This window comes from Rana temporaria, chromosome 3 (genome assembly GCF_905171775.1).
Source record: "Rana temporaria chromosome 3, aRanTem1.1, whole genome shotgun sequence".
In the NCBI taxonomy this organism is placed as follows: Eukaryota; Metazoa; Chordata; class Amphibia; order Anura; family Ranidae; genus Rana; species Rana temporaria.
In genome coordinates, this window is record NC_053491.1 from 139,146,979 (window position 1) to 139,174,381 (window position 27,403).

The 27,403-nt window shown below is 43.9% G+C and overlaps 1 protein-coding gene across 2 annotated transcripts in view; it reads right to left on the reverse strand.

Annotated features, from left to right (window-relative positions):
- Positions 1-27,403, reverse strand: part of RELN (reelin) — a 538,933-nt gene that overhangs the window by 453,467 nt on the left and 58,063 nt on the right. For both annotated transcript variants that reach the window (XM_040343494.1, XM_040343493.1), the window contains exon 2: positions 15,978-16,088. In XM_040343494.1, coding sequence (XP_040199428.1) covers positions 15,978-16,088 — 111 coding nt within the window. The remainder of the gene's footprint in view (positions 1-15,977; positions 16,089-27,403) is intronic.

The following is a 27,403-nucleotide window of genomic DNA, read 5'->3' on the forward strand; positions in this document are numbered from 1 at the left end:
TATTTGTCGAGCCCTGCAAATAACAATGTACAGTGCCAAACACAATAGAAATCCTCTTGAGGGTTGCAAAAAGAGCAAGATTGATGACTGCAGGGTGATGGCATCAACAACATTTAAAGTGCTGTGGAGAAGAAAGGAAAATGCAAACCCTCATCTGGTCCACCCCAGCCATAGCCCAGGGAAGTATACAGAGCCACATGGGGCTAGGTGAGTATGCAATATATGCAAGGAAATAAAAAGGATAACAGAGGATAGAGAAATAAAAAGAGTGGTAGGAAAGTGGGGACAAAAAAGAAGATGGTTCAGGGGGTTATAGCAACAACATTCCTAGGGAGGCAAACTTAGGGAGGCAAAGATGCAAGATAACTTAGGGATCCAAGAGAGAGGTGTCAGGAGGCAAGTATTTGTCAATCCAGGGCTGCCAAATTTTAGTGTACTGACTAACTTTGCCCTGGGGTGTTGCCTCAATCTTGGCATGTATCATCAGTTGAGTAACTTTGCTTTTAGTAGTGACCGTGTAGAGAGTCGATGACTTACATGATCTGGCAATGGTCTGCTTTGCTGCAGTTGTGACATAAAAGAGGAGGTATGATTGGTTCCTGGTCAGCTCAGAGGGTGCAAAATTTAGTAGGGCTATCTTGGGGTCGGGTTGGATTGACGTTTCACCAAGTATGTAAATATGTACCGCAATCCCTGAAACAGATAGACGAATAACGGGAAACATATTTTGCTATGCGATATGGTACCAGATACCATATTGACAACACTTTATAGGATGTTTCTAATGCTGCTACATTTTAGGAGATCCTTATAAATTGCCTGCCAGATTTCTAACAAGTCATCAGACGTGAGATCCAGGTCAAGGTTACGTGTCCATTTGGTGACATACAGCATGTGGGAGGGTTTAGGGGTAGACAAAAGCCAAAAAGAATTGATAAATCACTGATTTTGCATGTGGATCCGACTTTCATAAATGTTCGTACATAGTCATAGTACTAAAATCTATATTGGAGGGAAGCGTTGCTGAACACCAAAAGATTTCGCAGATGGGGAGTTTATGTTCTCTTTGTAGACTCGAAAATGTTTTAAAGCCCTTGGATGTGACTAAACAATGTAAATGAGTGAGCTGTAGACGCGTCCAGTGGTAAAATCAGAAGGGTGCAGCCATCGCCGGGTAGAAGGAAGGGTATAGAGGAACAACAGCAGGGGTGTGAATGGCGAAATCTCATACATGTAATGTGTGACATGTATGAAGATTGGGGAGAGACCCTAACCTGTGGAGTAAGCCAGAGCAAATTATCTATGGGGTGGGGCTCAACGTCCATGGCCTCAAAGCCAACCCAAAGGGGTATTTCAGTCGGTGAGCAATGTTTAAGGAGGGGGGGCAATTAAGCAGCTTGGTAATATTTGGAAAAGTGCAGAAAACATAGTCCCCCATCCTGTTTAAATCTTACAGTGTAGATCTGGAGAGGTAACCACATTGCTTCCCCAAATAAATTGGGTGAACCTGCGTTGTAAAATACTGAGATAGTAAGAGGGAACTGGTATTGGCTCAAAACAGGTAAAGGATTTTAGTCATTCTAAATGCAGTGATTCTGCCCAACCAGGAGAGTGGAAGAGTAGACCATTTGATCATTAAATTGGTTAAGTCAGATCACATGTGGGCAATTTGCCCCAAATAGGGAGTCAGGGTGGCTCCAAAGGTGTATGCCTGAATATTTCAGAGTGGGAAGCCCAATGGAATGGAAAGGACATCTGTAGAATTTTGCACACGTCATACGTGCAAACAAGTTGAGGAGCAAGGAGGGGTGGGGGGTAGGTAGCAGCGGTCCCGAAGGGGATCCACTTTCTGAGCTCAACCTCTGGGGGGGAGAACCGTTGGGCCGGATGGAGAAGAAGAAGGGCCACGGATCCTTGAGCCTTTGGAAGGCTGAAATCCCCCAATTGGAGAGGGATAAGGGGGGCGGGAGGTGGGTTCTGGTGGGTAGGCCCGGGAGGGGATATGGTGGGAGGGGGGCGGTAGGTGAGTTGGTGAGAGGGTCATGGGTAGGAAGGGGGTAGGAGGGAGGGTGGGTATGGAAAGGGGTTCTCTCCGAATTTTCAGTAATGAGATACTGGATGCGGCTTTGTACCGATGCTTATTGAAAACCTGCCGATACACCGAAAATATCTATATGAACCATCTAGGGACATACAATAAAATGATGGAAGAGGGGAGGAGTATTACTTGGTAGATAGTATAGGAACCTTAAAAATACTTTCGTATAACGTACGGGGGTTGAACACTTCCATAAAAAGGGGTAATTTTTTGAGAGAACTAAAATATCTCAAAGCGGATGTAGTATTATTACAAGAGACACATATCTTGCAAGACTCAAATCTTAAAATATTCTCACATGAATACCCGTTATGGTATTATGGGAACTCACCGATTAAACGTGCAAAGGGTGTCGCCATAGGTTTCACCAGGGAAGTAAGATTTGCCCTTGGGGAGAGAATGGTAGACCCCGAGGAGCGCTATCTTTTCCTCAGGGGCAAGATAAACAAAGTTGAATATTCCTTGGCGAATATCTATGGCCCAAACAAAAATTATATCAAATTTCTTAAGGGGGTCATCGAGAGGTTCATGGATTGGGAATGTTGGGAATGTACAACGGAAGTCACTTAAAAAGAAATTACATCAACATCAATTGATGGATGTTTGGAGAATACAACACCCGAAAATACGCGACTACACATTCCGCTCAGCTGTACGCGGGACGTACTCAAGAATCGACCTATTCTTAGTGGACCACAGATCATTGGATGCAGTGACAAGTTCTGAGATTGGAATTGTGACTCTGTCGGACCATGCTCCGGTATAAATCAATTTAAAAATAGAGGGAACACAAACGATTAATAGAATATGGAGATTTAATGAAGATCTAATACAAGACGAAGTGGTCGTAGACAGGATTAAAAGGGAATTAGAACTGTATTTTAAAGCCAAGAGTTCAGAACATATGTCAGAATCATTAGTATGGGAGGCTCATAAGGCCTTCATTAGGGGCATCCTGATCGCAATCGGAACAGAAAAAAAAAAGAAAGCAGGAGGAAATGTGATGAGTTACTTAAAATAATCTTTGATCTCGAACAGAGCCACAAACAAAAAGGCGATCTTGAAGCTGAACGTACTGTTATCCTAAAAAGAGAGGAATTAAGGGACCTCATAGAACAAGAAAATAGAGCGGCTTTCTATAGCAGGGGTCTCCAAACATTCTAAACAAAGGGCCGGTTTATTGTCCTTCAGACTCTTGGAGGGCCGGACTTTGACCAGCGGGAGTAGAAATTTTCCTGGCATCATTGTTAGTGAACATCTGGTATTAGGGGGAGAAATAGTGCCCCACTGCTGGTATCCTAGGGAGTAATAGTGCTCTATTAGTTGTGTCAGTAGGAGAAATGATGCTCCATTGTCGGTGTCAGATGGCAGAATAGTGTCTCGTATCAGTGGAAGGGATAGTGCCCCAAGGGCCGGATAAAGGCAAGCAAAGGGCCACATCCGGCCCTCGGGCCGCAGTTTGGAGACCACTGTTCTATAGGATAAAAAAAGAGAAGTACCAATAGGGCGATTTGTAGGGAAAATACCTAGCCAAAATGCAAAAAAAATAATTAAGGGGAAATTTTAATGAAAGCATACAAACGTGTAATGGGGGTAAGGCACACACAACCCCTGAAATCGCGAGAGTATTACAAGAATATTACGGGAGGCTGTATTCGATAACTCAAAGTGATCCCCCAGATAAAATAAAAAGAAGATTAGACAATATTAAAAAAAATGTAAGCGAAACATGTAAAAAAAAAAAATACCTGCAGATAAATTTAGTTCTCTAGAGGATCCCATAACGGAAATGGAAATACTGAAACATTTAAAGGAGTCCCCCACAGGGAAAAGCCCAGGCCCTGATGGGTTAACAACCGCATTTTATTATAAGAAGTTTAGCAACATTTTGGTCCCGCGGATGTGTTCTTATATGAAAGGCATTGGTACCAATTGGGAAATCCGCCGTGAGGCACTAGAGGCTGCGATTACGATTATTCCCAAGGTAGGCAAAGATTCCTCATTGTGCTCCAGTTACAGACCCATCTCCCTATTAAATGCGGACGTGAACTTGTTTGCCAAAATTTTAGCTGGTAGAATGAAGATTATCATGAAGGATCTGGTACATACTGATCAAGTGGGTTTTGTCCCAGGCAGGGAAAGTAGAGACAACAGCATCAGAACACTTCTACTGATACAAAAAATAAAAGATAGTAAGTCCCCAGGTCTACTTCTGTCAATTGACGCCGAAAAAGCGTTTGACAGAGTAGACTGGGGATTTCTTCAAAATACCTTAGAATTTTATGGGGTGGGTCCTAAGATGCGGGGTGGATAAAGGCTCTTTACAATCATCCAACCGCTAGAGTTAAGGTAAATGGGATGATATCGGGGCCATTTGAGATGTTTAACGGGACCCGACAGGGTTGTCCCCTGTCCCCCTTACTGTTCATTCCGTCTCTAGAACCTTTACTAGCTGGGATTAGAAATAATCCCGACATTAGGGGGATACAGACAGATGACGGGGGACATAAACTTGCGGCATATGCCGATGATATTTTGCTATACATAACGAACCCAACTGTATCTCTCCCAAACCTACTAAAAACTCTCAAAGCATACGGGGAGGTTTCAAACTTCAAAATTAAAGGAGTTCTCCAAGCTAAAACTTTTAACCCCCGCTGTGCCCGGGCTGTAAAACTATACAAAATAAACTTTCACTTACCTGCCTACGATCCCCCGTTGTTCCGATATCGCCGTCCCGTTCTCCAGTCCCGGTCTCTTCCACTTCCTGCGGGTCGGTGACTCACAGTGCGCTTAGCCTATCAGCGGCCGGGACATTGCTGCGGCCGCTGATAGGCTGAGCGCACTGTGAGTCACCGACCCGCAGGAAGTGGAAGAGACCGGGACGGCGATATCGGAACAACGAGGGATCGTAGGCAGGTAAGTGAAAGTTTATTTTGTATAGTTTTACAGCCCGGGCACAGCAGGGGTTAAAAGTTTTAGCTTGGAGAACTCCTTTAATCCCTTAAAATCCGAAATTCTTAATAGAAGTGTGAAAGTACAGAACGAATGCAGATACAAACAAGCCTTCCAATTTATTTGGAGAGACACTGAGTTAAAGTGGAGTTCCACCCATAAATATAACATTACATCAGTAGTTTTAAAAAAATGTCATTAGTCCTTTACGAATTTTTTTTTTTTTTAGATGCCTTCAAAGTGTTTTTGCTAGGCAGAATAGTTAATCTCCCTACTTCCTGCACCTAGGTGCTTAATGCTTCCTAACCTACACCGCACAGACTCCTGGGAATGTAGTGGGTGTAACTTTCCAGGAGTCTGTGCACTCCCCAGTCTCAAAGAATCATGTGACTTGGACAGCACAGGTGCTGAAATCTGATCTGACACTGCTTGTGCAGCACTGAGCATGTGCGAGATCTGCAAGGCTGAAATCCAGGAAGTCATACAGTCTGGCTTCATGATGCCCACACTTAAGATGGCCCCAGTCAATTTCTATTTTATAAAGTGTCTAAATGCTGTAACAACCTAACAAAACGGACCTTAGTTTACAGACTAACTTTACTAGAATACATTAAGCTTGTGTATTACAGGGGTATTTATATTTAAAAAGTGAAATTGTGGCCAGAACTCCGCTTTAAAATATTTAGGAGTTAATATAACACCTTCACTTGAGTCAATTTACCAATATAATTTTATCCCTTTACTGAACGACGTTAAAACGGATCTAAACAAAATTGCATGTTATGTTAGGGAGAATAAACTGTTTTAAAATGTTAACCCTCCCCAAGATTTTATATAAAATACAAATGTTACCGATTTCACTACCAGAAGCATACTTCAAAACATTAAAAAAGTTATTAAGTAGGTTTATATGGCGGAATAAAAAACTGCGTATAAGCATGGCAATAGTAACAAGAGACAAGGCACATGGTGGTCTGGGGGTACCAGACATCAACACATATTACAGGGCAATTCACATGGCATGGGTGGTTGACTGGGTCAAAGAAAATAAAGAGAAGATGTGGGTTAAACTGGAAAGTAGCTTAAATAAGTCAAGGTTAGGGAAGGAGATTTGGATTCCGGCACAATTTAGACAGAATAATGAGCACATGCACATGATTACACGGACATCAATGCTAATATGGGACAGGGTACACAAAATGGAAAAATGGGGATATAATTCCCCATTAATCCCACTATTAGATACAAATTATTTCGCACCAGGGAAAGCAAGTTTGTTTGGCAGTTGGATTAAAAAAAACGATGTAAAACTAAGGTATATACTAAAAGACGGTAAAATCTGTACCTATCAGGAACTGAAAAAAAAAAAGAAAAGCTTGACAGGTATATGTACGTCCCCGCCTTTCCGCGGGTACGATCGGGACCCCCCCCCCCGCGTTACATGCGGCGGTTGGTAACCCACAGGGAGCGATCCGGGACGACGGCGCGGCTATTCGTTTATAGCCACCCCGTCGCGATCGCTCCCTGGAGCTGAAGAACAGGGAGAGCCGTATGTAAACACGGCTTCCCCGTGCTTCGCTGTGGCGGCTGCATCGATCGGGTGATCCCTTTTATAGGGAGACTCGATCGATGACGTCAGTCCTACAGCCACACCCAAAAAATAAAAACCGCAGAGGTGATCAAATACCACCAAAAGAAAGCTCTATTTGTGGGGAAAAAAGGACGCCAATTTTGTTTGGGAGCCACGTCGCACGACCGCGCAATTGTCTGTTAAAGCGACGCAGTGCCGAATCGCAAAACCTGGCCTGGGCATTTAGCAACAAAATGGTCCGGGGCTTAAGTGGTTAAACAGTACATGAGAACCTTGCTTCCTCATATCCTAAATGCAGCGAAGTGTCTGATCCCCAGACAGTGGAAGGATCCTGAGAGCCCAACGGTGAGGAACTGGCTTTGTAAAATAAATGATATCTATTATACTGAACAGCTTAGGTTTATGGGGGAGGAAGGAGAAGAGGGATTTATACTGAAATGGCAGGATTGGGTTAAATTCAAGCTGTCACAGAGATATGTAGATAGGATGGTATAGAGCAGGAAGGGCAATAAACAAATGGAGACAAGACATGAGTTGGTTGTTCGGAGAGAGGAGGCAAGGGGTGAGGCCTGGGGGGTGGGTTTGGGCAGGGGAACTCTTTTAATAAGCTGTCAACCTATGCACTTTTTGTATTTTTGTATTCCTATTCCGGGGCCGGAATAGGCTCTTTATATTTTTATATATATATTTATACACATGCACGTAATAATCAACGCCATATTGGCAATCTCCTACTATGATGTGAACTACGACGGAGACTGCGTATGAACGCAAAATTGATTAAGCCTCCTGATAGAGTTCTCTGACGTGGGAAAAAATAAAAATAAAAATTGAGGAGCAAGGGGGGAGCCAGGTAATAGGATGCTGGCAGCCCATCAGGACCTGGGCATTTATTACTGCTCATGGATTTAATTGTAAGCATTACCTCCACTACAGAGATGGGATGTTCAAGATGGGTTTGTTGTGAGGGTGTAACTGTAGGCAGGTGCATGTGTGTCAGGAGGTAATCCATTAGCTGCTCTGAAAAGGTGTCGGAAGTAGCATAGAGTGACGATAAATAGGTATGCAATTCGTGTAGGATGCATTAAGGTGAAGAAACACAGGGGTTTACAACCCCTTTATTATACAGGGGAGCGGGGATAAATAAGAATGCCCTATATGTCATACAGCTCAGAGGACATACAGTCTGTTGCATTAATATAAACATTAGATCAGATATTTAATACCTTTGAAAACATCAGCTGACTAGAAACACCAAAGAATAAAAATAAAATATGGTTCCATGAAGCTCCCTGGGACACACTATGAGTGCTTCTATACTGGGATAAAGAAAGATATGATGTGTTATGTATGATCACGATACATTATACATATCCATTTGGGAATGCTATGAAAGTTGTTGTATATATTAACCCCGGACAAAGCTTAAATATGCAGGGTGGAGTGTTCAGCTGAATAGATAGCAATCTATTCATCCTTTTGGCTATATTTGATGGAGCATAAAAGTTAGGCACCCCAGTCTGTTGTATTCCAGAAAGAGGAGCTTAAAGAAATGGGTACAAAATCAAAAAGAAAGAGTTAAAAAGAGGGGGGGGAGAGGTGGAGGGAGGGTGAATAAATGTGTTTTAAGGTTAGAGAGGGCCCCAGAGGCTTCAGTCAAGTTAGGTATGGTGATCAGAAAAAAAAGAGCATATCATTGGCAAACACTGCAGTTTATTTATTTATTACAGGTACTTATATAGCACCATCAATTTATGCAGGACTTTACAAATATGTTGTACATTCACATTAGTTCCTGCCCTCATAAAGGTTACAATCCAAGATCCCTAACTCACGTTCATACATACACACACAAACTAGGGCTAATTTAGACAGGACCCAATTAACTCACTAGCATGTCTTTGGAGTCTGGGAGGAAACCCATGCAGGCACAGGAAGAGAGTCTCCGGGGTCAAAATAAAGTAACAGGGAACAGGGGCATCTCTGCTTAGTGCCAATCCAAATTTGGAAGGTACCTAATAAGTGGCCACTCACTTTCACTCTAGCTTGTCAATTGGTGTATATGACTAATATTTTGTTCTGCATCACGGGTAACAAAACCAGGTGTCTAAATATTGTGTCTATATAGCCCTAGGCCACTCTATCAAACAATAAATATCCCAGTAACTCAGATTTAAGGCTATAATAGTGTTATCATGAAACTACCAAAACAAAGCCCACTTGGTCCAAAGATACCAAAGAGGCAGGGGGTAATTTTCAAGGATTTTAGCACATAGTTTGATATCGACATTCAATAATGCATATATTCCAGTGTTTCGCACCAAATAAAAAAATAAAGCATGTGGTTGAGTACGTTAAAAATACCTGCATTTTGAAAACATAGTTTTGATAAAGTTACAGAATTGCCCGTAACCCCCCCCCCCCCCTATTTTTCTGAGTTTTGATTCGGGGACCAATCCTTCGATCTCTATATACTAAACTTTCTGTATGATGGTACGACCAATTCTATTATTATTATCTATTTATTTGCCAAGAGGCATTTTTTCATATTAACTAGGTGGATAACACACCTGGGCACTTGCAGGGCCAACTGCGGCGAGCCGTAGGATTGGACCTTGTGTCCTCCTCCTGACTGGCTCTGACCGCATGTCGCCCTCCAATTATTATTTTTTTTACCTCTCCAATCTATGTTTATGTTTTGGAGAGATGGCCTCTTTTTGTATTTATTTACTTTATTGTATTTAATTTTTATAAATTTTTGTACATTATGACTTATTAGGTAGCCCACCGTGGATGCTGGGGATGTGGCCTGAACGGATCCCGTGGCAAACACCTAGGCTTACTGCCCTCCACACAATATTCAATCAGATTAGAAGTTACCACTTCCCTGATTGTTATGTTCAACTTCTTCAACTTTGATCATATTACCATTTGGCACTCTGAGCACTTTTCACATTCTCTGTGCTGCCCCACTATGGTATATTGTGTAGTTTACCTTGCCAAGTGACCTGTTCCTCGCCGCACCCGGGGCCTCCATACTGGGCTCCCCCTGTCATTCTGTCATCAGGGTAGGGCTTACAATCCCATACCCATACCATATTGATATTTACATTTTATTTTTTGTAATTTCATTAATCTTCATATTTACTGCGATTATATATTTACTTTTATTGTTTATTATTTTTTAATTTAGCCTAGCTGCTTGCCTTTTCCCCGCCTTGCTCTGGACTCTCTGGTGCCCCCTGGTGTCCCTGCGTGGCATACCTGTGGGATCCCTGGTGAGCCTGGCATCTCCATTATTTTAGGGATGTCTTCCCTCACTTGCAGCCTCCACTGCGTGGGCTTCCACCCTTACGACGTGTGCATGCACGACGTGATCGCGATGACGTCACGCGGGAGACCTGACCCAGCGACGTCACTTGCCGACGACGTTCGGCTCGTTCAGACGCCGCTGAGATGGGGGATTTAAGGGCAGACCTTGTCTGCCTCTGTTGCCATGGACTTTGGGCCCAGGGAACACCTACCCTCACCATCACCCAGTAAGTACATCCTATACCCTGAACTACCTCCTTGCATTATAGGATAACCCTCCTTTGTGCTCATTATCTTTACTTCCTTTCCCTTTAGGTACACTAAGCTGGGCTTTGTTGCAGTGTATTACCCATACTCTGCAACTCGTTGTTGATCCCACAGCCCCCTTTCAATTTTGTCATCCATCCATTATTGATATATTTCCCTGGGTCCGACTTTCTTACACTGCACTTTCACATTGCAGGTACAACACGTTTTTACTTCATTTCTCCCCCACTCACTCCCCTTTGCCCCCTTTTCTTTTTTCCCCCTCCTTTTCTTCTCCTTTTCTTTCCCTCCTTCCCTTCCCCCTTCCCCTCCCCTTAAGGTCCCCTCACTTTCCTTGTCTTTTTCCCTTTCCCACCCCCCCTACCTCCTCCTCCCCTCCCTCCCCTTTAACCCCCCTTCCCTTCCCCTTACCTACCCTACCATCTTCACTCCGGTCTTTTTTCCCTCTTCCTTTCCCCCTCTCTCACCTATCCACCCCCCCTTTTTCCAGTACTTTCACAACCCCTTCCCTCTACCCTTCCTCCCTTCCCCCTTCTTTCCCCCCTCCCTTCTCCCCTTCCTCCCTTTCACTTGTTCCCTGGTTTCCGCTTCCCACCCCCTTTTTTCTCATCTTTTCCTCACCTTGTGCTCTCCTTCCCCCTCTCCCTCTTCCCTTTTCACACATCTCCCCCCCCCCCCTTCCCATCCTCTCTCATCCTCACTTCTGCACCCATTTCATCATCACATCACCCCTCTTTGGCTTTATATCACTGCTCCCCCTCACTCACATACCTGATTCCAGGAATGTCCTCCATTCCCTTTTTCACTCACTTCCACTCACTCAATATGTTTTATGTTTACTTAACTTAACTTATATATTTGGTTTCCCCTGGTCACCCCCTTGTATCACTCCCATATGCCTCACCAACAGTACACTTCACCTTTCCTCACCTACCCTCACTTTCCCCTACCCTTTGGCTATCTATATCAATTGTCTTAATAATTACCGACATCCTCTTTTTACCATTTGGACCAGGGGCGTAACTAGAAATCACAGGGCCCCATAGCAAAATGGGGTATGGGGCCCCCCCAGAGCCGCCCTAGTGTCAATGCAGCGTGACCTGTGCCCCATACAGCGTGACCGGTTCCCCATGCAGCGTGACCTGTGCCCCAATGCAGCGTGACCTGTGCCCCAATGCAGCGTGGCCTGCCTGTGCCCAATACAGCCTGGCCTGCCTGTGCCCCATACAGCGTGACTGTGCCCTATACAGCATTGCCTCTGCCCAATGCGGCATGAACTGTGCTCAATGCAGCCTGGCCTGCCTGTGCCCAATAAAGTCTGAACTGCCTGTGCCCCATACAGCCTGGCCTGCCTGTGCCCAATACAGCCTCACCTGTGTAGAGGAAGAGGCAAGCCGGCCGGATCAGCAGAGAGCGGGATTTCCCGCTGTAATAGCTTTCATTTGAATTTCCCGTCTTCCCGGGGCTCATTGTCACATAGCCCCACCTCTTAGCCCAACACTGGAAGTTCTAATGAAAGCTATTACAGCGGGCAATTCCGCTCTCTGCTGATACGGACAGCTCTCCTCTCTCTTCCCCTGGCTGGGAGACCATGCCGGCGATCAGGGCCAGTGCAAGGATTTTTGCCAACTCAGGCGAAGGTGCATTTTGCTGCCCGTAACCCGTGCGCGTTATAACGTCTGCAAAGTGCCTCAGTGTGAAAGGGGTCTTAGGCTACTTTCACACTGAGGAGCTTTGCAGGTGCTGCAGCGCTACAAAATAGTGCCTGCAAAGTGCTCTGAAAGACCACACAGATGCAAGCAGCCAATCAAATATAGTACTTGCTCAATATGGATTAAATAAATTAGAATTATGCATAGCCATAGATATAAATAAAGTGATTTGTGCAACAGCAGGTACTACTTGCACAAATCACTTTATTTATGATATCTATGGCTATGCATAATTATCATTTATTTAATCCATGTTGAGCAAGCACTATACATTTTGGTGGCTTGGCACTGTCTTGCAGTTGGAATCTGGCACACATCATGATGATACAATGCAACATACACATGATAAAAAGCAGAATCAATGCCTATGTGAAATAAAATATTTGCTCAATAACTCAGTTAGCAACATCAACATTTCCAGGAAGAAAAAAAATTGAATAGATCTACTTTCCTAGTGAATTACTAGCTTTCTCCTCTGTGTTTTTCTGCTGGAATAGGTGGCAGCTCTCCCTGACACACACACATGATTCATGGTACCTGGCTGGCCTAACCTGCTGCTGCCTGGGCCTGGCTTTGGGGTTTCCGGTTCCCCTAATAGCAAAGTCTCCTCACCTGTCCAGGCTCAGTCCTCCACATGATGGGTACGAGATGAAGTCAAACAAGGCGCGCAGAGGAGGGTAGGCTCCGCCTACTCTAGCTACCCAGCCGAATGACGCTAGTTTGGACGATCACACTATTCACCAAGCATGGGGGCGCCTGTCAACTCGGCTCCTCCATGCTGACAGCTGCTGAGCTAATTTTTTTTTTGCAGGTGAAAATGTGCTGTGCCGTGCCGCCGCCGGGGCTTGCGGGAGACGGACGCAGCCATAGAAGGACGAGTGGGAATCATTTTAGGAGCATGGAGGTTTTTTTCATGCCGCACCCCCTCCCCCATAGCGCCGATGGTACTTCCCAACATGCATATCACATACACAGACACATTTTCTCTACTGCGGCAGCGGTGAAAAAAAAAAAAAAAAAAGAAAGACTCGGTCAATTTTCCGATGCTCTTATCCTCACCGGGCCCCCCTGATCCTCACTCAGCTGCGGGCCCCATAGCGCCCGCGTGGGTCGCTATGGCGGTAGTTCCGCCACTGATTTGGACAGTTAGTCCATCCATGGCAAGTCCCCCCATGTCCGCCACGGGGGACCCCTTATTTGTGGTACCATCAGTGTCCCGGGTCTATTAGGGGCTTGAGGTAAGCAGCTTTGATCAAATTTTCCCCCCATTATACATTGGTTCTTGTTTTCAGGTATGAGACTGTATTTCTGAATTTGTTCATTGTATAGTTCTCTGATTAAATTATCAATCGTTTGTAGACATTCTCCTGACTAAGCGGTTCACACTGCAAAACTAGTAGAGATGCCATTCGCGACCCATGTCCCATTTGTGATTTTTCCCCTACCTGGGGATTCTTCTATTGGTGATATTTGTGGTCTGCCAGGGATTTAGTTAGCTGCAGAAAAGGAAAGCCAACCAGGGTAGTTAAACTGGCAATCTGTGTGCCCTGAGCCAGTTTAAATGAGAAATGTTAATGACCAACAGGAGTGTAAATCTAGTTCTATATCTTTAGTAAAGAAGGAGGTGATGGTCATATCAGTGTTCTTGTGTTTATAAGTAGACAAGATTTAGTGTTATTTATGTTATTTAAAGGGATTATTTTTTAAATAACAAACATGTTATACTTACCTCCACCGTGCATCTCGTTTTGCACAGAGTAGCCCCGATCCACATCTTCTGAGGTCCCTTGGCGGCTGTCTTGGCTCCTCCCTGCTTCTGGTAACCCCCCCAGGGAAGCGCTCTGCCAAGGGGGTTACCTTGGGGGCGCGCTTCTGAGTCCTGTATTCGGCATCCATAGCCGCAGACTACAGGACTCTGCCCCGCCCCCCCCATCATTGGAGTTGATTGACAGCAGCGCGAGCCAATGGCTGCACTGCTATCAATTTATCCAATGAAGAGTGGGCCCGAGAAGAGCCAAGAAGCAAGCGCGTTCTCGACGCAGGACTTTCGAGGGCTCAGTTAAGTAAACGAGGGCTGGGGGTAAGTAGCGGATGTTTTTTCACCTTAATGCATGGGATGCATTAAGGTGAAAAAACATTAAGATTTACAACACCTTTAAGTTTACAGAAGCAAGAATGTTTTATTGAAGGTGTTATGTGTGAAATCATAGATTTTCTTTTTAACCAATTGTACTAACCCTTTCAAAGCATAACATGGTACCAACAACCTCCATTTTCATTTTGCCCTTCCTCCTTTTTGCCATAGTCTTGCCTCTACTTTTCTGTTACATCAGTTCTGCAGGGTGTCTAAATATGACTGTGCATTCCAATTGACACTACAGTTAGACTCCACAGTGACAGGCTAATCTGACAGATACGGATGATTAATGTTGACTAACTAAGACATGTAGAGGGAAATAGATAAGGCCATTCAAAAAACATGATGCATGTGGTGATGCAACATTCAAACGATTGCATCACATATCATTCCCAAAGATATCTTTGGTTAGCTATCAGGCAAGAATATCTAGGACAGCCCAAATGTGGTCTAATAAAAAAGAATATACTATCCATGTAAATAAGTAAATTTCATTTTGCAATTCCTCACATAAATTTCCCTCATTCCAATTTTAACAATTACGCAGCTTTGTTTCCTGAAAAGGCACCCAATTTAATATTTTAAAGCAAAAGAGATGAGAGTGCACAAAAGTTTCATACACGTAGAAATAATAAAAGTGTTCAGATGTAGCCATCACATTTTTTTGGGGTACAAATAGGCCCACTTCATCAGGGTTAACAAATACGACACATAAATAAAAATATAAAAAAATAATAATAAAACAATGAAAAGCTCCAAAGAAATATCAAAGCACTTCTCTTGCACTGCAAATGTACAATGCTTGATTTTGTCTAGGGTACTATTAAAAAGCAGCTTCACTAACTGTATCTCTTGTTCCCTCAGCAGTGGGTGCTCACCTCTTTCACCTCTCTGACACTACAGATTGTGAGTGGGCCCTTAGCACCCTCTCTTACAATACAGGTCTGCTGCTCCTGCATTGTACGAGAAGATGTCAGAGTTCCAGTGGCTGATGGAGCGCTGAAGAGAAGAGGCTTCAGGGGACTGATTGCACAGAGAGGAGGAAGTTATAGCTACCCTAGACAAAAATGAGCATTTAAAGATGAACTCCAGTAATTATACATTTTTAAGCCTAAACTGGACCAGCTTGGTTTCATGTAAATATTACTGTGGGGATCCTGAAATTTACTGTAGTAGTTTTTGTTACATACATTCAGCGATGTCCTGTTTTGGGTGCTGCTGGAGCAACTTGCCATCTGTACACTGAACACAGGAAGTCACTCACTCCTGTACTTCCACAGTTCAGCAAATGTCTTGCATTTTTTAATGAATAAAAGGTGATCTCTGATTGGACAAAACAGTGGAAGGGCAGATAACGTCACAATCACCACTGTGTCCAATTAGAGAATTCAATGTATTATTTGATAATACAGGATGTTTGCTGCATGGTGGAGGTATGGGAGCGTGTGAATCTATCTGTTCAAAAGTTAGTCACACTGCTAACCTTTGAAGTGGGGGGGGGGGTTCAGTTTTAATATTTTTACAATGTTATGAATAATAAAATAAAATAGAATAGATTCAGTTGTATTTTATAAAAGCATTATCAAATAGGTAGATACAAGGTTATACATATGGGAAAGTATAAATGGAGAATTGGTTCTATTGTTAAACATGATATATAGAGAGTTTTTGTGTTTACTATAAGAATGGTGGTACACATGTGAAATGCTTAGTATATTTGACATTAGGATTGTTCTTGTCTTTTTTTTTACCAATCTTGATAATGAAATAATGGCATTCTCTGAATTAGGATCTTATACTATTCCTGGCAATTTGTCCCTTAGATTTGGGGGTGTTTGCCAACGCCAACAACATACATTTTTTAAACAGACATTTTTATGGAGTATTTTTTCAAACTAGACTCACCAAATCCAAAAGCCTTTGAACCGCTAATGCTTTGAGAAGCTTGTACGCTGGTGGATGTGTATAATCCAGTCACCAAAAGACCATCAAAGTAGGTGCTAGTTGAAATGGTTACTGTAAGAAAAGAAAATACAAATTACTAACAAGTTAAATATTTTCAGCTTTCAAAGATAACAATGACGCTGTCACAACAAAAAGTTGTGTTCTTCCTGCATCTTTGTAAAATTATTTTAATAATTTGCATTAGGTCACATTCTAGCTTAGCAGGATCTACATATAAAATAGTTGTATTTAACAGCATACTATAATTTTCTGGATGACAACATTTAACCAGGATGTCAGCAACAAGCTGCAATTTCTTTTGGTCCATCACTAATGTCAGACTGCCTCACTGCCCATTAAGATTACGTGGGAGGAACAAAATATCATGAAATTTGCTTATGCATTTGCTAGCCAAAATGCTCACCGCCAAGGTACCAGAGATCTCAGACTGGTTTCACAGAGTCGACCAGGTGGTGGAAATGGAGGAACTGGTACAGAGAAACCTTGTCCTCATAATTAAAAACCTGGAAAAGATGGCTCTTTTTCAAAGACTTGGATATATACAGATGGTATCAAACCCATCCTTCACCCCAGGGAATTAGCTTTACCCTCTTAGGGCCGTGAAGTGCTCTTCTCACCCTTCCAACATGAGAACTCCGCGAACCCCCAGTGCTACCCACCCGAGGGTGATGTCTGGGTTAAATCCTGGTTCCATCCTAGCCCATCTCTCCTGACATTTTTCCTCCAAACCTTTCCTCTGTCCCCCCCCCAACACCCCCCTTTTGTTTTTTTCTCCCCCTCCCCCTCTTTTTTGATTCCTTCACTCAACTAATACCTCTTCAAATACTGCGCATTCTGCCCAGACCAGTAAAATCCCTGCCTCTCCACAGGGCTGTAGCAAAGGAGAAAGCATTTGTTCAGACTGACGCAGGCGTCTATGGATGCAAATGCAGGACTCAGGAGCGGACCCGCAAGGTAACCACCCGGTAGAGCTTATGCAGGGAGGAGCCGCAAGAGCGGCAGAGGGACCCCTGAATTTGAGCATCGGGGCCACACTGTGCAAAACGAGCTGCACAGTGGAGGTAAGTATGACATTTATCATAAAAAAAAAGGAAGCTTTACAATCATCATGATCCGACATGTGGTGCGACTTCTATTCAAATCAATGGGCTCTCATAGCAAATCACTGATTTTGAATAGTGGCAGAGAAACGCTGCTAAAAGCTAGCATGGCTAAACGTGCATTAACACCAATGCAAAAAGCTACTAAAAGCATGTTTTTACAGTCGTTTTTCCCTGGGGTTGGTAGTGGCTCTGCAGCTTGTTTTTTCCAACGCCCTGCGTGAATGAGGCCCTATATGTTTTCAGTGAAGTGGTTAGGGTTAGAAACATTGTCTGGTTTTCATTGCTGTCCGTTTCCCCTCTGGGGAGATTTACACTTAAATTTTTTAATTATATTTAGCCAAGTGACCATTGTCAATGAGCCTGAAAGTGATGGAAAAATCCACAATTTGGATTTTCACCAGAAAAGGAATAGAAGGGAAATTAATCAATGTTGGCTCTTGTTTCAATGACAGCTGTGTAAAGGGGCATTTTCCACACTTTAGAAAAATAAGCACTCTTCCTGTTGTGTCTACAAGATGGGAGGTGTCCCAGGGGGACACGGATGGCAAAAAAACCTGACAGAGTTTAAATTCTTCCCTACTCTATATTTATTTTAAAAAAAAGATTTGGCTATAGATGTAGATGTACTTTAATACAGCTGATTATAACGGTAAGTAAAAACAATAATTAAAACAGAGAAAATTAGCTCCCTGACCTTCTATCAAAATTGTCTACAGTTAGGAATTACAATGCCAAGAAGCCTTAACTGTACTTAGGCCTGGGACCCTATTTCATACATTATTAGCATATAATAGAACTCATCAATATTTATAATTGTGAATTTATTTATTGTAATATATACATTTAAAGATGACTTCCAGTGAAACAGCTAAATACACAGTTAAAATGCCTATATGGTAGCTGTTTTACCCGCAGCCAGGGCCTGAGTAATAAAGCCTGCTGTGGAGAAGGACTCTTAGAGCTGGTTCACACTGCGGCGGCATGACTTCGGGGGCGCCTCTGCAAGTCGTCCTGAAGACGACTTCAGAGGCGATTAGCAAAATGACTTCTGTATAGAAGTCAATGCAAATCGCCCCGAGCCGCCCCCGAAGTCGTACAAGAACCTTTTTCTAAGTCGGAGCGACTTGCGTCGCTCCTATTAGAGCGGTTCTATTGCATAGAATGGGACGCGACTCGTCAGGTGGCTGAGCCGCCTGACAAGTCGCCCCAGTGTGAACCGGCTCTTACTCTTTGTGTGGAAGCAGTGGTATCTCTGCAGAAGTTTGTAAACAGACTTTTGTACTCAGACTTTGGCTACTTTCTGAAGAAATATGTTAGACTTTGTACGTCTTGTGTTGGTGCACCTGGAATGTATTCGGCTGATTGGAACTGAAAGTTCACAAGTTACAAACTAAAAGCTACTTTACTGCAGCCATGCACCACAGACAAAAATCCTGAATGTAAACAGTTTTATTATTACAGTTTAAAAATATTTACTACTTCTTCTGGTTTCCTAAACTAAAATACTCGAAATATCAAAATAAAAAGTATGAAAAAGAAAATCTTAATTGATATTGTTGCAAAAGTTTATCAACCATTTAGTGACTTTGGAGAAAAACAATCAGGCCCTTGGTAAATCAGGCTCTTTGGTAATGGTTTAAACATAAAATTCTGTAAAAGCATCACAGGGTTTTGTAAGATGTGTACTTTTCTGGAGAATAAGTAACATTTGAAACCAAAGTCGTGGGTAAAACCTGAGTAACGGTTTGGCACAACGGCGTATGATTGAAATACATGGATATGTTTGTTTTCCTATGTTTCTGAGTGCAAGGAAGCTTATCTTTTTTGTTTGTAGAAATACCTATGTGACCCTTTCAGAATCTCAGATTTTGTTAACACAGTCTGAAGGCTCTTGACCTAAGGAAGGCAGATTTCACTGATACATTATGTATATTTACTGTGTGCAGAGCTGATGTAAAAAAAAAATCTCCTGTATAAATATACTCTGTTTGCCACTGGTCAATAGATTGAGGGAGTCCTACGCGTAAATGAAATAACTGCATTACACGATGTTAGTTATTTGAGACACATATTATGAAAAATAAACAAATATCAAATTGTAGATCTTCTATGCATTAAATATTACACATTTCATGAAATAGTGCCTTCAAGTACCAGGCTCATTTCATATACAGTACATCATGTCTATAGAAATTTCTATTTTTTCAGATTTTGTTTCTTTACAAAATGACCACCGGCATACAATCTTTTCTTTTTTCTTTTATTGAACACACACAATTATCTTTTAATAGACAGCACTAAGGAATAATGAAACGTGTTCTAAAAGCTGTAAGGTTTTACAAAACTAAATTATACATTCTTATGCTATTACACCAAATTGCAGTTTTTCTGTTTATATTTTATTTTGACCTCCCTCTTTTAACCACAAAAATGTATGATTTATGTAATTAAATTGCACATCTTCTATTTAATGACAAGCTTTAAAATTAGTTCAACTTAAAGCAAATTTCTGATGACTTCAGTAAATGTGTTCAGACTGAGTCATTATCCTGCTATGATCAGCATGTCTTTAATAAATTGGGATCCTTTTTCATGAGGTTCCAAGTGTCGTTAACTTGACCCGCTAGTCCAGGGGTACAGACCTGTCAGCAACCTTCAGCAGGTGTAGAGCAGGTATCAGGCATGCAACGGTAGCTTTGATATGCCTCCTTGCCCATTTACACTGTTACTGTTAAGACTGAGTTCGCCTGCTGATGGCACTATGGGGCTTTGAGCAAAAAGCTGCGGTTTTAGACCCCTTTTGCACTGGGGCCATCCACACAAAGTGGCATATAAGTGTAAAGTAGAAGGAAAATAGTAGAAGAAGCACTAAGGCATAGTGCGAAACGTCAGCTTTTCTTTTGTTGTGCTGTTTTTTGCTGTGGCATGTATTTTGTGATTTTTAATTAAAGGAGGAGTTTTTTTGGAGTGCGGCTGTCCCAGCTTTTTTCCTTCATCCTAACCTGCATTTTGATTGCACTGCCTGCACCCTTGGCTCGGACCACAGGAATCAGATTACCTGGTTCTCTTTGAGCGGTTACCCACTCTCTCGAAAATGATAATTGGTTTTCAACAATTTTATACAAATAAATATCTGAAAATTGTGGCATTTGTATGCAGCCCCTTTATTCTGATACCCCCAACTAAAATCTAGTGGAACCAATTGACTCCAGCAGTCACTTAATAATAGTGTCTACCTGTGTGTAATTTAATCTCAGTTAAACTGTTCTGTGAAGCCCTCAGAGGTTGTTTTTTTTTAACCTTAATGAACAAACAGCATAATGAAAACCAAGGAACAAATCAGACAGGTCAGGGATAAAGTGGTGGAGAAGCTTAAAGCAGGGTTATGGTTTAAAAAATGATCCCAAGCTTTCATCCGAAAATGGAAAGAGTGTAGCACAACAAACCTACCAAGACCTGGCCATCTACCTAAACTGACAGGCCAGGCAATGGGAGCATTACACAGAAAAGCAGCCAAGAGGCCCATGGTAACTCTGGAGGAGCTGCAAATATCCACAGATGCTTTGGTCAGATGAGACCAAAATTGAACTTTTTGGCCTAAAAGAAAAATGGAAAACTAACACTGCACATCACGCTGAACACACCATCCCCACCGTGAAACATGGTGGTGGTGGCATCATGTTGTGGGGATGCTTTTCTTCAGCAAAGACAGGAAAGCAGGTCAGAGTTGATGGGAAGATGGATGGAGCTAAATACAGGGCAATCTTAGCAGAAAACCTGTGAAGATTCTGCCAAACACTTGAGACTGAGTGAGTGAAAAACATATATAGCGCAACACATGCGAACTGAATCGCCTCTGGGCGATGTATCCATTCCGTGAGTGAAATCCTTTGAACCTCAGAAGAGATGGGTTTTAATCCCTTTCCTGAAGGCCAAGTGGTCCAACTCCAATCGAATGGTGGTTGGTAGAGCATTCCACAGTCAAGGTCCCTGGACTGCAAACCTTCGATCTCCTTTGGACTTGTATCTGGCTTTTTGTATCTGGACAAGGTTTTGATTGGTGGATCGCAGAAGACGATTGGGGTTGTGGGCTTTTATTTTTTCGCATAGATATTGGGGGGCGTTTCCGTGAATACACACTTATGCATTAGACAGAGTGCCTTGAAAGTGATTCTGACTTTTATTGGCAACCAATGAAGGGCTCTCAGTGAAGGTGAGATTGATTCCCCTGTTTTTTTGCCGGTCACTAGTCGAGAGGCCGTATTTTGTGACTTGCAGACTAGTGATTTGGTATTTGGGGAGTCCGAGATAGAGGGCATTTGCATAGTCAAGTCTGGAATTGAAAATTGTTCCCACCACGACTGCAACGTCTTCTTTCGGAATAAAGGGGGTGAGTCTCCATAGTAGGCGCAGCAGATGGTGCGATCAGCTGACTACTGACCCTATTTCTGCATCCATTGTCATGTTGGTGTCAAAAATGACTCAGAGACTTTTGACTTTGGTGCTAGGGGTGATAGTTTTTCCCAGAATGGGCGGGGGTGTCCATGTTGTCGTGGGATGATTTTTCCGGTTGGCGTGAAACAGGAGAAGTTCTGTTTTTGAACCACTGAGTTTAAGATAACTCTTTGTCATCCAGTTTTGTATCAAAGTAAGGCATTTCTCTAATCCGAGATAATGATCCTTTTTGTTGCATATGCGAAAATACAGTTTTGTGTCATCTGCATAAGAATGATAAAGTAACTTCTGGTTACTGATGATTTCAAAAAGAGGGCGGAGATAAATATTGAACAGAACCGGCGACAGAGGGGATCCCTGAGGGACTCCACATGATACCGTCCGTTTTTCAGATTTGAAAGGCCCCAGTTTCACTATTTGTGATCGGTTTTCCAAGAAGGAGGAGAACCAAGCTAAATCACATTCCGCGACTCTGGCTACTTCAGCTAGCCGAGTCAGTAGTAATCCATGGTCTACAGTGTCAAAAGCAGCGCTTAAGTCCAACAGTACCAGAAGACAAGATTCTCCTTCGTCTGCTGCCTCGAGGGCGTCATCCCATATTTTGAGCAGCGCTGTTTCTGTTCCGTGACCAGGACGGAAACCCTATTGAAATGGATCGAGTAATTTAGGAGTGTCTAAATCAGGGGTCTCAAAGTACCGGCCCGCGGACCGGTTCTAAATGGCCTGCAGGCAGGGCAGGGGGTGCAGCGGAAGTGGGGGGTGTAGATTTTCTTCACATGCAGAGTAGCGCAGGAAGCGTCTGTAATAAGTTCACTTGTTTGTCATGTCACGCTGCGGCTGCTCCCCGCCCCCAGCGGCCCCCCCTCTCTTCTCCTCCATCCCTATTTGCTTGTGATATCACCTGGGATGGACGAGAAGAGAGGGGGGGCCGGGGAGCAGCTGCAGCGTGACATGACAAACAAGTGAACTTATTACAGACGCTTCCTGCTTTACTCTGCATGTGAAGAAAACCACAAGTAAACGCTGACCTGTGCCCCATGTACTCTGTGCCCTCATGTGCCCTGATTGTGCCCTCATGTACCCCCCTTATGTACCCTAAGTGTGCCCTCATGTGCCCCATGTACCCTGAGTGTGCCCTCATGTTCCCCATGTACCCTGAGTGTGCCCTCATGTTCCGAGTGTGCCCTCATGTTCCCCATGTACCCGGATGTGCCCCATGTACCCTGATGTGCCCCATGTACTCCGATTGTGCCCTCATGTGCCTGATGTGCCCTGATTGTGCTCCATGTGCCTTGATGTGCCGCATGTACCCTGATGTGGCCTATGTGCCCCATGTGCTCTGATGTTCCCCATGTACCCTGATGTGCCCCATGTACCCTGAGTGTGCCCTCATGTGCCCCATGTGCCCTGATTGTGCCCCATGTGCCCTGATTGTGCTCCATGTGCCCTGATTGTGCCCCATGTGCCCTGATTGTGCCCCATGTGCCCTGATGTGCCCCATGTACCCTGATGTGCCCTGATTGTTTCCCCAATGTACCCTGATGTGGCCCATGTACCCTGATGTGCCCCATGTACCCTGATGTGCTGGGCTCTGTACCCTGATGTGCTGGGCTCTGTACCCTGATGTGCCATGTGCCCTGTCCTGATGTGTTGTGCCCTGATGTGCCATGTCCTGATGTGCCTTGCCATGCCCCGTACCCTGATGTGGCCTGTTGTGCTGTGCTCTGATATGCTGGGCTCTGTACCCTGATGTGCTGTGCCCTGCACCCTGATGTGCTGGGCTCTGTACCCTGATGTGCGCTGTGCCCTGTACCCTGATGTGCGCTGTGCCCTGTACCCTGATGTGCACTGTGCCCTGTACCCTGATGTGCACTGTGCCCTGTACCCTGATGTGTTGGGCTCTGTGACCTGATGTGCTGTGCCCTGATGGTGAGTGGTCAGTGTGTAGTGTAGTGGTCAGTGGGGTGTGTAGTGGTCAGTGTGCAGTGTAGTGGTCATCGTGTAGTGGTCAGTGTGTAGTGTTCAGTGTGAGTGTGTAGTGTGTAGTGTTCAGTGGTCAGTGTGTAGTGTGCAGTGTAGTGGTCAGTGTGCAGTGCAGTGGTCGGTGTTCAGTGGTCAGTGTGCAGTGGTCAGTGTGCAGTGTAGTGGTCAAGGTTAATAATGCATCCACTGACACCAGTGCTGGGGGGTTAATAATGCTTTCACTGACACCAGTACTGTTGTTTTTGAAGTTTGAAAGTTTGCATGCGGCCCCCCATGGGATATGAAAACTCGTCTTGTGGCCCTCAGGTAATTTGAGTTTGAGACCCCTGGTCTAAATGATGTTGTAACTGTTGTACAACTTCTTTCTCCATTACCTTGGAGTAGACATTTAGACCTGTTATGGGTCGACGGTTGTTTGGATCTTTGGGGTGAGGGTGTTTTTTTTTAGAATTGGTTTTATTATACCTTGTTTCAGCAAGGTGGGCACCGTGCCCTCCTTGAATGATTGGTTTAAGAGCTGTGAGATAGCTGGTGCCAATATATCGGCACATTCTTTCAGCAGTTTGGTGGGGATGATATCATTGGGCGCTGTGCTATTTCGCAGAGTACCGATGATGTTTTTGTAGCCTCGATGGAAATGGGTTTTAGAGAGAAATTAGTTGATTGGGGAGAGGTTGATGAGGGGGTCTATTTTGCTGAATGCTTACACGGATTTTTTCAATTTTATTAATGAAATAATCCGATAATTCGTTGCAAAATTCTTGTGAATTGGAATTGGGGGCCTCTAAACAAGCTGGGTTCATAGTCTGAGTGACCAGCTTGAAGAGTTTGCGGGAGCGGTTTTGGCCATTTGCGATGATGTTGGAGATATGATTTTTTTTGTCCATAAAGATTTTTGTGGTATTTCTTGATAATCTTATAAGTGGTGTGGTTTACCTCTGAAGAGCTTCTTTTCCAAGCTACTTCTGCTCTTCTACGTTCTTGCTTTAGCAACGATAGCTGGTCATTAAACCAGCTGGAGTTGTTTTTCCGGATGCAAGTTTTGCGTTTTGGTGCTACTAAGTCGTCTGACTGTAGTAGAGCCTTGTTGATGGCGTAGAGTGTTTCTGTGGCTGTTTGCTGTTGTTGGATTGTTTTTATTTTGTTCCCTAGTGTTGTTTTGAAGAGTTCTGAGTGGAGCTTTTTCTGAGATCTAGACTTGGCCAGAGATTCACCTTCCAGCAGGACAATGACCCTAAACATACAGCCAGAGCTACAATGGAATGGTTTAGATCAAGCATATTCGGCCCAGTCAAAGTTTAGACCTAAATCCAATTGAGAATATGTGACAAGACTTGAAAATTTCTGTTTACAGACACTCTCCATCCAATCTGACAGAGCTTGGGCTATTTTGCAAAGAATGGGCAAAAATGTCACTCTCTAGCTGTGCAAAGCTGGTAGAGACATACCCAAAAAAAGACTTGCAGCTATAATTGCAGCGAAAGGTGGTTCTAAAAAAAAGTATTGAATCAGGGGGGCTGAATACAAATGCATGCTACACTTTTCACATATTTATTTGTAAAAAAATTGGGAAACCATTTATCATTTTCCTTCTACTTTTTGTGTTGGTCTATATTTAGTCTCCCAATTGCTGATTCCTGACAGCTCCTTTAATTCTTCCCCTGCTACATTTCCCACACCACCACCATAATGAGTAATACAGTTAGTGAGTTTACTCTAGTACTGGAAAATATTCCAAATTATGGTGATGTAGTGGAGTAGTATTATTACACAGATTCATTCTCTGGTGGTAAAAAGGGTACGGAGATGTGAAAATGAAGATGAAAGACTAGCTTTGGCCATGCAATCCAGAGTTTGTAGCAGAAGTGTAGCCTTTATGGGTGTGGAATTAGGCAGTATATGTAGGAAGGGCAAACATGGTACATCAATGTAGATGCTACAATTAGCATGGGAACACTTTGGATACCTTCAGCTGCCACTGTGCTCTTGATGGGCTTCTAATGTGTCTCTGCACCTTTAAGGAGGAATGGGCTGCCCCCAGGCATACCTTCCCTTAATTTATCCATTGCTACATATGCTTCAATATGGAAACTCTCAAAAATAAGAATTAGGACTGCACTTTACAGAGGGGTTTTGACAAGGAAGTGCAGCTTCCACATATATTTGCAAATAACCTGTGTTTTTAGCGCTAATTGTTGGACAGTTCAAATTTTTTAGTAGGCATGCTGGGAGAACATTTGTATGAAATAAATTAGGCATCTTTGACAAAGTGGAATCTATGCCAAATACATTTGTATGGAAACATGTCTAAGGCTGGGTTCACACTACTACACTACTTTTATCCTACTTTGCTCTGTGTTCAATGTTTCCCTATGAGAGCGTCTTGTAGCGTTCTACACAAGTCGGTCCGACTTTGAAAATGCTCCCTGTACTACTTTTGGTCCTACATTGATCCTACTTCAGGCCCACTGAATATCATTGAAGTCGGACCAAAGTAGTATCCTGTTCATGAAAGTAGGATGGATGTAGGACCAATGTAGGATAAATGTAGGACCAATGTAGCAGAACAAAATAGGATGAAAGTAGTGTAGTAGTGTGAACCCAGCCTTAGGCTGGGTTCACACTATACTACACAACTTTCATCCTACTTTGCTCTGCGACATTGGTCCTACACTGATCCTACATTGGTCCTACATGTATCCTACATTGGTCCTACATCTATCCGACTTTCATGAACAGGATACTACTTTGATCCGACTTTGCCCTGGACTAGAAGTCCGACTTTCAATGAGTGGGGATCCGACTTGGATCCCTGCCAATATCAGGCACTGTGTTTGATATGAATCTTGAGGGGGAACTCCACGACAAATTTTAACAAAAAAAAGCGTCATGGGTTCCCCTCCAAGAGCATACCAGGCCCATGGGTCTGGTGCAGATTTAAAGGGGAACCCCCTACGGCAAAAAAACGGCGTGGGGGGCCCCCAAAATCCATACCAGACCTGTATCCGAGCAGCAGCCCGGCCGGTCAGGAAAGGGGTGGGGACGAGCGAGCGGCCTCCCTCCTTAACCGTGCCAGGCCGCATGCCCTCAACATGGGGAGGTAGGTGCTCTGGGTCAGGGGGGCGCCCCGCGGCCCCACCCCAAAGCGCCCTGCCCCCATGTTGATGAGGACAGGGCCTCTTCCTGACAACCCTGGCCGTTGGTTGTCGGGGTCTGCGGGTGGGGGGCTTATCAGAATCTGGGAGCCCCCTTTAACAAGGGGGCCCCCAGATACCAGCCCCCCACCCTAGGTGAATGAGTATGGGGTACATCATACCCCTACCCATTCACCTGGAGGAAAAGTTAAAAAAAAAATAAACACACAGGTTTTTAAAATATTTTATTAGTCAGCTCCAGGGGTCTTCTTCCAACTTCTCCGCTCTCCCGGGGTCTTCTTCTGACTTTGGGGGTCTTCTTCTGTCTTCTCCACTCTCTTCTTCTGCTCTCCGCGCTCTCCGGTGCCTTCTGCGCCGCCGCTGCTTTCTTCTTTGTAGCTATTTTACTAGCGGCAGCGGCCAGCCCGGGCTTCCTCCGTCTTCTTTCTCATCGCCTTCTTCTTCCCTCGTCTTTTCTTCCGGTGTTGACTCAACGCTTCCTCCCGCTGTAATGCCGGGTGTGCAGCTCGCACGATTTATATAGGCCTCTTATGACGTCACAGTCCCAGCATGCTCTGGGTGGTGATGTCACCACCCGGAGCATGCTGGGACTGTGACGTCATAAGAGGCCTATATAAATCGCCGCGTGCCGCGCACCCGGCATTACAGCGCAAGCGGAAGGGAGCGTCGA